At 38.3% G+C, this 14626-nt stretch overlaps 1 protein-coding gene across 1 annotated transcript in view; it reads right to left on the bottom strand.

The window, feature by feature from the left end:
- The window catches only part of LOC122787460 (protein spinster homolog 3-like), a 517894-nt gene that overhangs the window by 78922 nt on the left and 424346 nt on the right, over positions 1-14626 (bottom strand). The window contains exon 7 of the mRNA XM_044054192.1: positions 8851-9003. Coding sequence (XP_043910127.1) covers positions 8851-9003 — 153 coding nt within the window. The remainder of the gene's footprint in view (positions 1-8850; positions 9004-14626) is intronic.

Raw genomic sequence — 14626 nt, 5'->3', positions numbered from 1 at the left:
GAATATAAAACAAAACAGACTTCATAAGCACAGTGTGCTGTCCAGTTACTGATATACTGTATGTGGCATCTCCCAGGTTCTGCTTATATACATCAGCATGGGCAAGGCCTAGATAAGAAATAATGGAATACAGACAGTCCTGTGCAGTGGAGGGAGCATATGAAAGGACACTGGTTTTCTATCTTTTAAGGAAAAATATTTAAAAAGCAGAATTTGTACTGTCTGAGTATTGGACAAATAGAACTTTTTTATGGAATCTGGCAGTTTAGCTACTGCAATCATTAACTATACTTTTACCAGACACAGGAACACATACATACATTCAGAAAGCCATTCCAGGGAAGGAGGACAGTCTGTGTTACCTCTGGAATGGGACTGAGGCGGGATGATTATTTCTGTTAATTAGGGCTTGGTGGAGAATGAAGCAGTTTTGAAAGATGTTCATTTCAGTGCACTGGGTCACTGCTGGACTGCATGCATGATGTGACAGTCATGCGATCTTTATCGTTAGGATTTTCGCTGCTGTCCCTGATGCCACACCTTCAATGCTGTGCTGCTCTTTTCCATTCGATCTTCAGCTGCTAATCAGTACTAGATTACATCCCTTTCTGCAAGTGTCAGATATCCACCAATTTTGCAGAGGAAACTAAGGCATAGCAGTGACTAAGGGACCTTACTTGTGAGTGAACATTGATAGCCCTAATCCCAGTACTGTTATGAATGATATTTTGTCCAATAGTACCCACTGCTGCACTGCCTAACATCCAGATTCATTGACGATTACTTGTTTGTCCATAGGCTCATCTTCTCTCCACCAGGCTAATTACATACAATTGTTTAGTCAATAAAACTCATCTCCTATTCCTCATATTATTTGTGGCAGTAAAATTAGAGAGATTAATCATCACCCTCTGTGGTACACCAGCCACTGACACACTACCAGGCCACAACACACACTTCTTTATGAACATTCTCCAGACTTGCCACAGCTTTCTGTACATGAACAAGGACAATACAGCCCATCTAGCATGTTACTGCCATCACCCCTCTTGTTGTAGATCAGAATGTCTTTTTTGCCATTATTCCACTATGGACACTTGTACCATCCCAGTGTATTACACAAATATATGTCCCTGGTGAGTACAACATGTTCTGTAGTCGAATGCCACCTTTTGGTGCCCGTGTTCATTGGTGAGCATTGCCATTCTATGACTCCCATGTCACACATCTGTTTTGGTTGGGCACACCATATTCCTTTCATGTTTTTGAGACATCATCATCACCACCAGCACTCCATACATTCTGCTGCTCTGAACTGCCCTTATCCCTTATGGATCCCTAATGGTGCATATTTTAACAGGAACATCTGCACTACTCCTGTACATTGATATGTGATCCTCTGTGGGTTTTCTGGCAGGCATACTTCTGGATCATTGGGAATCATCATTCCACCCTGTGCATGTGCAAAGAAATAGCTTTTTTCACAAGGGTTTATGAACCTAGACGTGCATTCATTTTAAATGTCAAATCCAGATATAACAGAAATAATCATTCCCCCTCAGTCCCCATTCAAGAGGTAATACAGGCTGTCCTCCTTCCCTGGAATGGCTTTCTCAATGTATGTATGTGTTCCTGTGACTGGTAAAAGTATTGTTAATGATTGCAGTAGCTAAACTGCCAGATTCCATAAAAAAGTCCTATTTGTCCAATACTCAGACAGTACAAATTCTGCTTTTTAAATATTTTTCCTTAAAATAAAGAAAACTTTCTTCACAGAGACCATTCAATCTCTTGCCAATCGGCTATCCCCTGACACCTCATCTTCCACCACCTCCAACTCTAACACACCTGATCATTTCACTTTCAGCCTGTTCCCACATCCCTTGTCTGTACCCCCATTCAAAAACTTAAGCCTACCACCCTCTCTGCAGACATACTACCTGCAGAATACTTGCAAAAAGCTGCAAAAGCCATAGTCTACCCCATATCCATCCTGATTAATAAAACCATTACTGAAGGAAATATCCCATCAATCTGGAAAATTTCACATATTATCCCTCTGCATAAAGGTGGTAACTCCAACAAATTTTCAAACTATAGACCTATTGCTATATTATCTCCACTGGCAAAAATCATGGAGAAATGCATTCATAAACAACTTTTAAACTACCTATTAGAAAACAACTTACTAGCTAACTGCCAACATGGTTTCAGGCCATTTCATAGCACCACCTCTGCTCTTTTATCCTTCTCTGACTGTATTAATAAAAATCGCAATAATGAGGCTCTATCCTCTGCCCTCTTTATTGATCTGTCGAAAGCCTTTGACATGATAAACCACCACCTACTCATTAACATATTCAAAAACCTGTCAATAGACACACTGGCTATACAATGGTTCCAATCCTACCTAAGCAACAGGCAACAGGCTGTATTATGGGAGAACAACTTATCTTCACACCTCCCAATTGCCCTTGGTGTCCCTCAAGGCTCCATATTAGATCCTCTACTATTTTCTATATTTATAAATTACCTACATTCTGTAATACCTCAAGCTATCTGTATCCAGTATGCAGATGATTCAACATTAATATGCTCAGCCACTTCTCCATCAGATCTACAGTCCCTAACCCAAAACGTGTTTAATACAGTTGAGAAATGGCTTCTATACCGATGTCTTATCTTGAACCCCCCCCAAAAAAACTACTACTATTCACTCCTACCCGTAGAGCCTCCCCACTTAATTTTACTGTTACATCAAGTAATGATACTATCATATATCCTGATCCTACTACAAAACTATTTGGGGTACTAATAGATAACAACCTTACCTTTGATTCCCATATAAACAGTACTATAAAAACAGTCAACAAAAAAACTAGGTTCCCTCTGCAGGATCAAACCCTTTCTGACCCCAATAGCCATGTCCACTATTGCCAGTACCCACTTAATCTCTATCCTTCTTTATGCCTCCCCTATATATACTAAACTATGCAAAAGCAACTTGAACAAGCTGGACATCTCCTACAATAACATTGCCAGATTTGCAACTGGGTATGCGTACAGAACCCATCATTGTAACAATCTTAAACAGCTAGGATGGTTAAAGTTGCCAAATCTTCTACTATTTAACCAACTAACAGTTGCCTATAAGATCCTGTACCAATCTACTAATACACCAGTACTTACTAACCTAATCACCCCCATAACAACCCCAAGACCCTATGCTCATCTAATAAACAACTTGTGCAAATAGGTAAAACTAACAATTTGGTTAGTGACTCTCTGTTCTCTAATACTGTGGGCAAAACCTGGAACTCCCTCCCCAGTGACCTAACATCCCTTTCCTCAATAACCCTATTTAAAAGCAAACTGAAACCATACCTTAAATCACAATTGTTATGCCCCTGTGCTAACCCTGACTAACTACCTCACTTATCTCTGGGTACTAATCATCTTATCTGTACGTGCTAGTTACTTTTCTGTTACCAAAAAAGAGAGTGTGACTCTACAGTTAAAAAGTTTTGCTAGAGATTTCTTTGTATGACTAACTATAGCTGATATACAAATCCAATGAATGGAAAAAAACTGTAATGTACCTCCATTTGTAAAATGTCTCTTACTGTAAATAATATTGTGATTGTGGAGCTTTTCTCCCTGGGCCTCTACTGAAAATGGAAATGTATCCAGTTGGATTAGCCCAGTAAACAAATGTAAAATAAAATAAAATAAATAAATAAAAGTATTCTGAAATATTACTGTAAACATTATAAAGATTTCTATGTACAATTAAATCATGTCAGTCTGGGCTCTCTGGCATGTTTTTACAATACTAAGAAGCTGATCTTAACAAAAATGAAACTGGTGATCTACATAGCTTGTTTAAAGTACTGAAATGCTTAAAGAAAGAAGCCAAAAATCTTATAAATCATGAATGTGTTTTACTTGGTACAACAAGTGGGATTCATCAAAATTAAATTCTGGGTCTTTAAAAAACAGTTACATATGGAGCATATATCCACATTAAATATGGTCTGAATGCAAAAAAAAACTTTATAATTTGAGAACTAAACAAAAGGAAAACATACATAAGTAGCCTTTTAAGTGTTGTAAAAGAAGTCAATTTCATTTTGAGAAATTGCTTTCTAGTATGACTTTATGATTCTGTTTAAGTTAGATGAGACATAAACACTTATGGAGAAAAGCTATACAAATTAAGAAATGTATTTTTTTTTCATTCTTATCTGAATACTATTATCTATTTTTGGAAGCGTGATCAGAGCTTGCAGCGTGTCCTCTATCATTTATAATGCCTAGAACATTCGGATCAGGTTTCCTTGATATAATGACATCAGATTTTAAAAGGCTTGGCACAGTGCTAAGTCCACAGTAAATGTCAACTTACTTCAAAATGCCGAAGAAAACTAAGTAGCATCTTACTGCATAATTGTAGGCAAAACTGACTTGGTCAAATATGTTTCATCTGGTGCAGTGTTTTTATGTTGGAGCAGGAAGTAAGCTCCTTGGTAAAATCAAGTTTGGTATAGGTTAATATGCATCTTCACTTCCATCAGAAACTCCACTACATATCTCTTGTCCTAATCTTGGTAAAATCAAGTTTGGTATAGGTTAATATGCATCTTCACTTCCATCAGAAGCTCCACTACATATCTCTTGTCCTAATCTTGGTAAAATCAAGTTTGGTATAGGTTAATATGCATCTTCACTTCTATCAGAAGCTCCACTACATATCTCTTGTCCTAATCTTGGTAAAATCAAGTTTGGTATAGGTTAATATGCATCTTCACTTCCATCAGAAGCTCCACTACATATCTCTTGTCCTAATCAGATAAAATGATTTAGCATTTACTAAACAAACATAGTTTTGCAATTACGCAAGCTTTTGGGCTAACAGGGCCCTTCGTCTGGGGTTATTAAGTTACTTATGTTAGATATAGTTTTAAATTTGTGCCTAGAAAGGGAAATACATCATTTGTTTATTTTTCTTTCTTTCTTGTTGGCTAAAAATATACTTCAAAATTATGAGTGTTGAAAGAAAGCGTACATCCTGAATGCTTAGTATGACAGCACTTCATCCACTACACACTCACAGTGTGTGTCTGTGCCCGAAGCTTTAGAAGACCAGGTTATGGCCTGCCATAATACTAAAGGTTCTCCCTGAGTATTATATCAGACTTAGTGCTCAAGTAGCAAAGAAGATAATAGCTGAAGAAACTGTTCTTACACTTAATGGGAATATAAATTGCGATAAAAGAGATGTGTAAATACAAAGAAAGAAAACAAAAAGTTGTAATTTATAATTTGTTAGTCAATGTAGAGTCTGCAGTCTACAGAACACAGAATATGTATATATTCTACTAGAGTGCCCTGTAAGTTTAACATAAATCATTTTTCATATTCGGTCCAATTTTAACATCCTTACAGGGAATGTCACATAAACAGTGCTAAATGACAATGCATGGATTGTAAAATTTGTAAAAATATTGTGTGAATCTTATTTCAGTGGAAACAAAAGCTTTCAAATTGGGATTCACACAATATTTCAAAAAGCATGTTTTAGGAGCAAATCACTAACAACTTACTGAAACAATGGATAGAGGCAAATCAGTACATATCACATATCTGAACCTTGCAAAAGCATTCAATGCCATCCCATACTTGGGAATCATAGATTAACTCTCTCTCCCATGTAAATCCCCATGTGACTCAATGCATAGCAAATTGGCTCACCAACAGAATCCAGGAAATTAGGGTGGGTGGCACTACCACCTCCAAAAGACATGTCTCTAGCAGTGTAGCCCAGGGTTTCTGCACTCTTAGAAATTTACTTCTCAGAGGTCAAAACAAATTTTAAACGTTTATAGATGACCAAGTTTGCAGATTGCTATAAACGCGGTGCAATCATAAACTCCACAGAGGACACCAAAATCCTCCAAGATGGCCTTTCCCAAACAAATAGCTGTTGTCAAAACCATGGACTAAAGCTAAAAGCCAAAATATGTATAACTGTATCCTTTGGCAAGCATGCCTTCCCTTGTAACTATTACATCGAAAACAACCCCCTGAAAGTTGGTCCTGTAGTCAAGGATGTGGAAAACTATGTAGTCAATGAGCGATCGTTTGAGCACCACTTATCCACGATCCACGATTACGTGGAAGTCCATTTTCATCACACAGTTTATATCCAAAGGTATGACATTCAGGTCCTGGAATGTAATCATTTCACTGTACTTGGCACTCATTAGGCGCTTATTGAATATAATGCCCACTTTGTACCTGTCCAAACACTTGAAATGACTGGAAAGACCATAATGCTTTCTCACTACAGAAAATGGCCTAAACCATAAAAACTATGCAGACCTTCTCAAAGCCTTGTCCCTTTTCTTGGTATCATACAGGATGCTAAAAAGTGACTTCTGCCTTGATTATAAAGCCTCAGCAGTCCTTTCTGAACTATAACATGATCCCAAGTTCAATTTTAGCATGAACACCCACTCAAGGGATGTTCATTTCTTTTGCGGTATAAACAGGACACCTTGGAAGGACAGGTATGCATCACAGAGAATATCATTTCTATGGAGCCATCTTCCACTCTGCCTAAAGTAAAGTACTTCTCTTACTTGATTCAAAAGTAGTTTAGATGAATAGGTGGGAAACTGCAGATTGACCCCTGGCTTAGCACCCATGTCCCTCATGGCTAGGGGCAACAAGTAAATGTCCCATTATATCCTTGTTCTTCCCATGTCTTGGTAATAAATACACAACATAGAAAGGCCAAAAAGGTATCCTGGGAGTGTAAGGCTGGGTTTTCTAACATCCTCACAGATAAATAGCCTAGTAAGTGCCTGTGAACCGCTATTCATGGAACATTGCCCTTCATCCCCTTATTTACCACTATAGTTTTGATGTTCCTGTACCTAAGTTTAAGGGAGATTCTTCCCCCCCTACTATGACCTTGTACAATGACATGGAACTTCATCTAGTTGCATATTATCACTTAACTGGTACTGCAAAAATAATGACTCCTGCAAGTATAAAAAGTGAATTCCATTTCTTAGAAAAATTATGAGTTTGGCTTACTTGATAAAACTCTATCCATTTATACTGCAAAATAAAGTGTGTATGTTTTTGTGGAAAAAAGTGGAAATTCCAATTTTTATTGAGCATTCTGTGTCATATCATAATTTGGGACCATGTGCATCCCTGGAATTATTTCTTAGAATAAAGAAGTAAAGTTCATCTCCACAAAGAGTTCATGATGACCTCCCCCAAGTTCAAGAATGTTCAGAATGCAGTTGGCATAGTAGAATTCAAATCTGTGATACAATACTGACATTTTAGGTGAACTGTTTAAATCTTCAGAAAAAAAATATATATAACATTCATCAGTGCCTGAAAACTTCTATTATTACTTGCATAGAAAGAAATTGCACTGTTTCAATGTGATGATATAAAACATTTATTTATTTATTTATTTATTTATTTATTTATTTATTTCCAGCTTGATAACCGAGGAGTTCCACTGGACTCAAAGAGCTCGTTTTCAGTGGAGGCCCGGGGAGAAAAGCTCCATAATACATACAAGTAAATCAAACATATGATAATTTAAAACAAACGTAGAGTTATATACACTGAGAAATAGAAAATTACAGTTGAAAAAAAATGAATACACTTCATGACACATATGTAGTTGATTAGAGAGTCATTTGCACAGTATACAGTTGAACTGAGACAGTGGAATAAGCTGACAAAATATTAAAAACTATAAAATTGTAAGTCTTCTGTTAGTATTTGCAAAGACTGAATATTTGAAAGATAGAAGTATAGGTTTTGTAGAATGTGGGAGAAATAAGAGAGGAAAGTGCAGTGTGTACTAAGTATAAATTCAAGATCCTGCTGAGAGAAGAGGGGAAGTGGAGTAGTAGAGAAGGAGGTAGTTGTTTAGTAGAAAAATAATCTGGTGTAAGTAGAGAGAGGCAGTTGTTTAGTAGCAAATGTGGAGTATACATGTGTCAGTGATGATTAATGTAGCTAGTCAGCAGCATCTCTTAGCATGTTGGTAGAAAGAAAAGAGAACATTTCCAGATAGGGAGAGAGAGTGGAGTTACAAAGCATCTACATTTGCAGTAGATGAAGCTGAGGAAGGCAGTCACATATAAATGTTTGAAGAGTGTTATTCACTAAATCATGCCAACATCCTCTTTTGAACGAAAAATCAAGCACAACACTTCAGACAGTATCTCTCATTGAGTTAGTTTACATAATTAAGAATCATGCCATCCACTGGGTAACGTCAGTAGGCACATTAGATCTTTATAGGGCAACATAGAAGTTGATTGGTTAGTTTATATCCTTAGTGCATATATCAAACAAGTCATACCTATAGAAATAAGATCTGAGTTTTCTGATTATATCAGGTTTGTCCACATTTCATTAGCTACAGGCTGACTGGCCTGATTCACTAGAAATTATTTTATAAACAAGATAAGATATATTTCTTTTTAAGTAAAAGTTAAATTATGCAAAACAGCACTGCCTTTGAATTTAAACAGATGTTAACATTAACAGTGCCAAAAATGCAGTGATGCTTTTTTCAAATAAATTAATTTTATGAACAGCAGTATTTTCTGTTTTAAAAGTCATAAAAAGGAGGAATGTCATATACTTGACTCCTCCTATTAACATCTGTTTTTGGAAGTGCCCTTATTTGAATCTTTTTTTTAATCTAACTGAACAGGTAAAACTTTATACATGACTTCTGAAAATTAATTTTGTTAATTAACAGCCAAGTTCCGGTAGCAGGAATTAGTGACATAGTGGGACAGTTACCTCTCTTTAGTACTACAGGCCTGATCAAGGCAGTCTTCCCGTGCACCCTGTGCCACTTGTGCTCGGAACAAGAATAAAGGCATCCAGAATCCTAATGCACCAGCAACAAAGGCCATGGTTGTTACTCCCATTGTTGACAAGAGGAAGCTATGGCTATAAAAAAAGCAAAAATATGTACTTAGCACTTAACAGTACTCGTGTGTAATATAAACTTAAATATACTGCATATAAATAAGCTGGCAACTTTGTAAACTAGGGAACAGTAATATATTTAAGCAGAATTCTCACAAATAGAAATGTAAACAAAAAAGATAAACACAGCACATCTAAAATAACTACATTATAAGCAGGTACCACAAAAAAATATTTCCAAGCATTTAACAAAGAAAAATAAAACACAACTGTGCTCATTCTATGACACATTCTGTTAAGTATGCTTTGAAACATTAAGACCCATTTTTCTCAGTTTATTTCTGCCTCCTGCTTTGCTCAGGCAACTAAGACTTGTCTTCTTGTTATGTATTTTTATTTCTCACTAAATAATGTCTTTGCCTATGAATGTTTCCTCAAAGTAAGCTAGCTTCATTAATTAACTTTGCAGTTTATTTATTTATTTTTTCAGAGTATAAATGGACCAAAAACCAACATGTATACTGAAGCTAATAAAAGAAATGGGAACAATAATCAAACATTCTATTTTGCACTTTTCCTCTACTGCCACCCCCCCCCCCTGACAGGTTTATCCATACTTTAATAACAGTTGCTAGGTAAAGGTATACAAGAGAGTAGTGAACATACTACCATATGCAACTGCATCCAGCAAAAAATAAATAAATAAAAATAAGAAAAAAAATGCTGTGCTAGTCCACTAACAGAACAGAAAACACAAAACAAAGCAAAGCAATGACATGTTGAGCTACTTCTAGGTTCATAGGTTGGTACTAAGCTATCTGCCCTAGGGCCTATACAAGCCTAGCCATAAAAATTCCCTGTTTCCTGCTCCTACACTGTTGTCAACAACATGAACTCCACTAAAATGTAAGCTAAGGATAGTATCCCCAAAAATAAAATCCACCACTTACACTGTCAGATTTCATTCACACTTGTAGGAAGTCTATATATATTAATTGTCTTACCTGTGACTTCCGCCCCCACCCAGACATACTAAGCGACTGAGGACACAGACATCACTATGAAAAAAGTTAATCAATACTTGTTTACAAAATTTTTCGTGCCCAAAATAACCACTTTAAAGGAAAGGGAAAAAATAGACTGTGTGACTGCTTCTAGTCTGATGTGTTCATTTCCCCTTGCTTTACCACCAGGCTTAATGTTGGAATAACCCATTGTTGGGCAAGGTCCTCACCCTACTTCCCAGAAACATTAACATTTCTAGAGGTTATCAAGTCAAATAAAACAAAAAGACAGACACAAGGTGTTGTAGCTGTAGCTCATAGACCTTACTATTTTCACTTTACAATAGTACAGGAAACCAGATCACATGATTTTTAATATTGTTGTACTTCAGTATGTAAAACTGATATATTTAAACAGTACAATATGTTACATTCCCTTTTTTCTGAAATTACATATTCTGCATTTTTCAGCTAGCATAAGCAATATATACATTTGACACAGTACAATCATTTATACAATATCTTATAAGTTTAATTTCCTATACATGAAATCAACACAGATATTTTCATACTAGACTTGCTTTGATGACAAACAGCAGTGTGTTTTAATACTGCTGCAAAATAAGACGTTTCCTAAAATCCTTAAGTCATAACCTGCCACAATACCTCTCAATCTGTTAGTTCAAGAATTCTGGAAAAAGCCAAACATGATGGGGGTAAAAACCCAAAATAGGGACAATTTTTAAATGTTACTGTTAGAAAGGTGATCGAATAAAAGATTTTGAGGTAAACACGCATTTTCTGAAGGGAATTTATTCTGAAGCTCAAATGTCTGTCATTGTCTAATGACTTCAATCCTCAATAATTTGCTGGAAAGCCACAAATTTTATGAGGAACAGTGCAAAAGTAAGAGGCAAAAATATGGACATTCTGCAGAAATGTGGACAGTTGAGGAATGCCTGCCACTGTTTCAAAATGGAGGTGCTACGGTTCTTCCATGTCACATATTTAGTCAATGCAGGACACAGTCACATTAGTGATACTGGCAGATGAAGCTGGACCTGAACTTACAGCATTTAATGACCACAAATCTAGTGACAGCTCTGGACACACTCCCAACATACTTCTGAACACTGCTGTGGAATCTTGACACATCAGTAGACTCCATGGACTGAGTAACATGGATACTATCTAACCTTTTCCTTAGTTTTACTCAGACTTATCATCTGTCTCCTGTTTCTGCTCAGAACTTTGTCATCTGACTTTTTTAAAACATTCGATCTTGGCTTAAATGCTGCAACACATCTGCTTTTGATTGCTTCTCATGACCTCTCTTTTGAATGTTCACACTGACTTCTTACACGTCAGTGTTAGTTCTCCTCTGTCTATACAAATATAACTTTCAGCTTCACGGCGTCTTCTTCAGTCCATCTTGTTACTGAACTTTGTCATCAGGAGTCGTCAGTGAAGTGGAATTTTATTTTTCAGACTGTAACCCATTGATCTTAGTGTAGGTGAAAGGCCAACACCTTGCAGGGGAGAATTTCTATATCCTAGTAAAGCAACTGACAGCTACAATTACTGTTATCTGAAAATAACATCAGTTGCTGCTCTGTAACTTCATCAAGTGTTGCTGGATCTTGCATTGTTCTTTTAACTAGACTATTTGTGCATAACTAAGACTTCCAAGTAATATGTTAGAGCTATTTCCTTAAAGAATTTTGAATTCTGTACTTGCATATTGAGGACCCGTGTCTAACACATCAACACTGTTAATGGCTTGTCTTCTAAAACAGGCTTCAGTTCAGTTATGGCGCCTTGACTCCTGAATTGTAGAGTATCAATTAAATTCATAACATCAGGAAACTTCAAATAGTAGTCAATGCATATTGGTGATAAAATAGAGCTGTGTCAGCTGTGCAACATGGTCGCACCAGAACAGAGTAATGTATCATTGGTACTCTTGAATTGCTTTGATATTACTTGCACACAACACAGTTCTACACAGTGTGGTCCATCTTCATAGATATTCCTGGTCAAAATAAATCAGTGTGTGTTTTGTTCAACATTGTTTCTTTTTTCTTAAATGATTTGGCACTATTAATTTATCTTCTTTAAATTACAGACTTAATATATGGCTTATCTCCTCTTTAAGTGACAAGTAAAACTGGCTTTCTTCTAGAATGACATGTTTCTGTTCTGAGCAATGTTTCACAGAAACTTTTTTGGGAACTTCTTCAGTCTATACCTGAAAATCTGATGGCTTATTTTACATCATGATAATTGTGGTATAAGACATTTCACTGCCAGTTTATTTTTCAGAAGGTTGGCTTTCTTTTCCTATAAATGTCAACAACTCATAAATGTAGTTTGGCACAAACAAAGTTGTCCTGGACCCACGAGTAAGTGGAGGGAGGGGGTGGGGGGTGGGGAAGAGCTAGGCTAGGGATTGGCTAATCACTAAAGGCATGGCAATGTAGTTAGGGAAAGGGGATGGGAGTAGTTAAGGAAGTGAGGTAAGGAAGGGTGGGGCACAGGATGGGTTTAAGTGTAGGGAGTTAAAGGAAGTAGTTACATTTGGCGTGAGTTGGTTAGTGCAGTAACAGCTAGCTTATGTCCAGATGACCTGTAGGTATTTGTGGATGCAGGAAGGCCTTGGACGGTGGGGAGAGAAGGGATTAGTTTAACAGAGTTAGTTCCCTCCTCTCTCTTGGGTGTGCATTGTTAAAACATTTTAAAGTGGGGATGGAACTTTTAAATAGGTTGGGCTTGCTGGCATGGAAGGTTACTGAGTGGAGAGTGTGTGTGGGTGAATGGTTGGTGGGTACTGTCTGTATGAGTGTGGTGCTTGGCTTACCTGGGTATGGGTGTGAAATGCTGTGTCTGGTAGACAGGGTGTTGTGGTAGGTGCTTCCTGGTGTCCTGTGCTGTCTCCTGTCATTTTGTGGTTGAGTGCTTGCTGGTGATCCGGTGGTGGCTCCGGTTGGCTGGTCGTGGTGGGTTAGGCCTTTGCCATGCGGTCGGGGTAGCCATGCGGGTAGGCCAGGGTTGTCGTTCTGTCTTCTCGGTGGGGCCATGCGGTCAGATAGTAGTAGGAGGGTAGGCAGGTAATAAAAAAAAAAAAAGTGTTTCCTGGTGGTTGAAGCAGTCTGCGGGGGTCCAGTGTGGTAATCCAGTCTGGTAAGTCGAGTTCAGTGTCCCTCTTGTTCTCTTTGGTGGGTTCGTGGGCTTCTGTGATCTTTCTCCGTTCTCCATTGTATGCCCTGGTAGTCGCAGTCAGCTGTGTGGGTCCAGCATTGTATTCCTGTCTAGGTCGTCAAGTTCAGTGTATCCCTAATGCTCCATGGTGGGTTTGCGGGCTTTTGTGTCTTTTCCCGGTCTTCGGTGTGTCCCCCAGTGGTCGTGGTAGGCATTGGGGGGGGGTCCAGCATTGTAGTCCTTCTCATTGCCCTGGGGATCCATGGGTGCTTCCTAGTGGGTTTGTGGGCTCCTGTGACTGTCTCCGGTCTCTGCTTTTCCCCCGGTTGTCGTGGTAGGCAGTGGGGTATCCAGCTTGGGATTCCGGTCCTGCCTCGGTGCTCCTCAATTGCTCCCTGGTGGGTTCATGGGCTTCTGTGGCCTTTTCTCTGGTTCCCCTATGTCTCTTCTTGTTTCCACTATCGTGCGTGGATTCAGGCGGCCGTTTCTGTCATGGGGGTGTCCTTTTTTGCTTCTTCATACGTCGGTATTGCTGGGGATTCCCTTTCGCTTTCTCTGGTGTCTCCCGGTTTTTGCTTTCATTTTCAGCTGTCTGGTGCTGGTTTGCACATGCACACTTCAGATTTTGGCCGTTACCTCTCGTGAGATAAGGATTTGCGGTCCACAAGATACAGGTAAGGCTTGCAGGCTTCTGGTGGTGGAATGGGGATGGATCCCCCATATATATATATATATGGGTCCTTGTTGTTTTGTCGACAGTACGATTCATCAAACCGTACTTTGTCAAAATCACTTTAGCGAACGTGCATTCTGTCGAAAATGCACGTTCACTAAAGAAAACAACAAAAGAAAAAAAAAGAAAAAGACATGCCATTAGCATAAACCTTTAGTTGTACATCAACGTATGCCGTTGATGTACAACTAAGGAAACTTGTTGAGATTGTACTACAGTGGGGATAAGGGAATATTCCCTTTTCCCCACTGTGGTCCGACCTCTGAGTGGGAATATTAAAGTAGGGGGGTGGGAGCTGACCCCCCCACATGGGGGGGTGCAGGGGGGCTTGCCCCCCTGCATATTAGTGCTTAATGTATTTTTGTTTTTGTTTTCTGTTTGTTTTTCCACAAAAGTGCATTTTCGACAAAATGCACCTTTGCAGAAGTAAGTTCGTTGAAGTACGGTTCGATGAGCCATACTTTCGATTAATGAACATAGACCCATATATATATATATATATATATAGAGAGAGAGAGAGAGAGATACACACCTGGTTGTGGTAGGGCAGGTAATGGTAGCTGTAGGGAAGTGTGTGGCTGAATGGGTGCGCAGGGGAGGGTGGAGAGTGTGCTAGGCAGGGGATAATTTATTTGTGAAAGAAGTATAAGTGCATTAGTTACCATTGAGAGTGTATGGCTAACAGGTTAGCTATGCAAGGGGTGGTTCT

Source organism: Protopterus annectens, chromosome 13.part0 (assembly GCF_019279795.1).
Source record: "Protopterus annectens isolate FY-2018-M chromosome 13.part0, PAN1.0, whole genome shotgun sequence".
Taxonomy (NCBI): Eukaryota; Metazoa; Chordata; order Ceratodontiformes; family Protopteridae; genus Protopterus; species Protopterus annectens.
The sequence above is the reverse complement of the archived record's forward strand: the minus strand, read 5'-3'. Positions and strand labels throughout refer to the sequence as shown.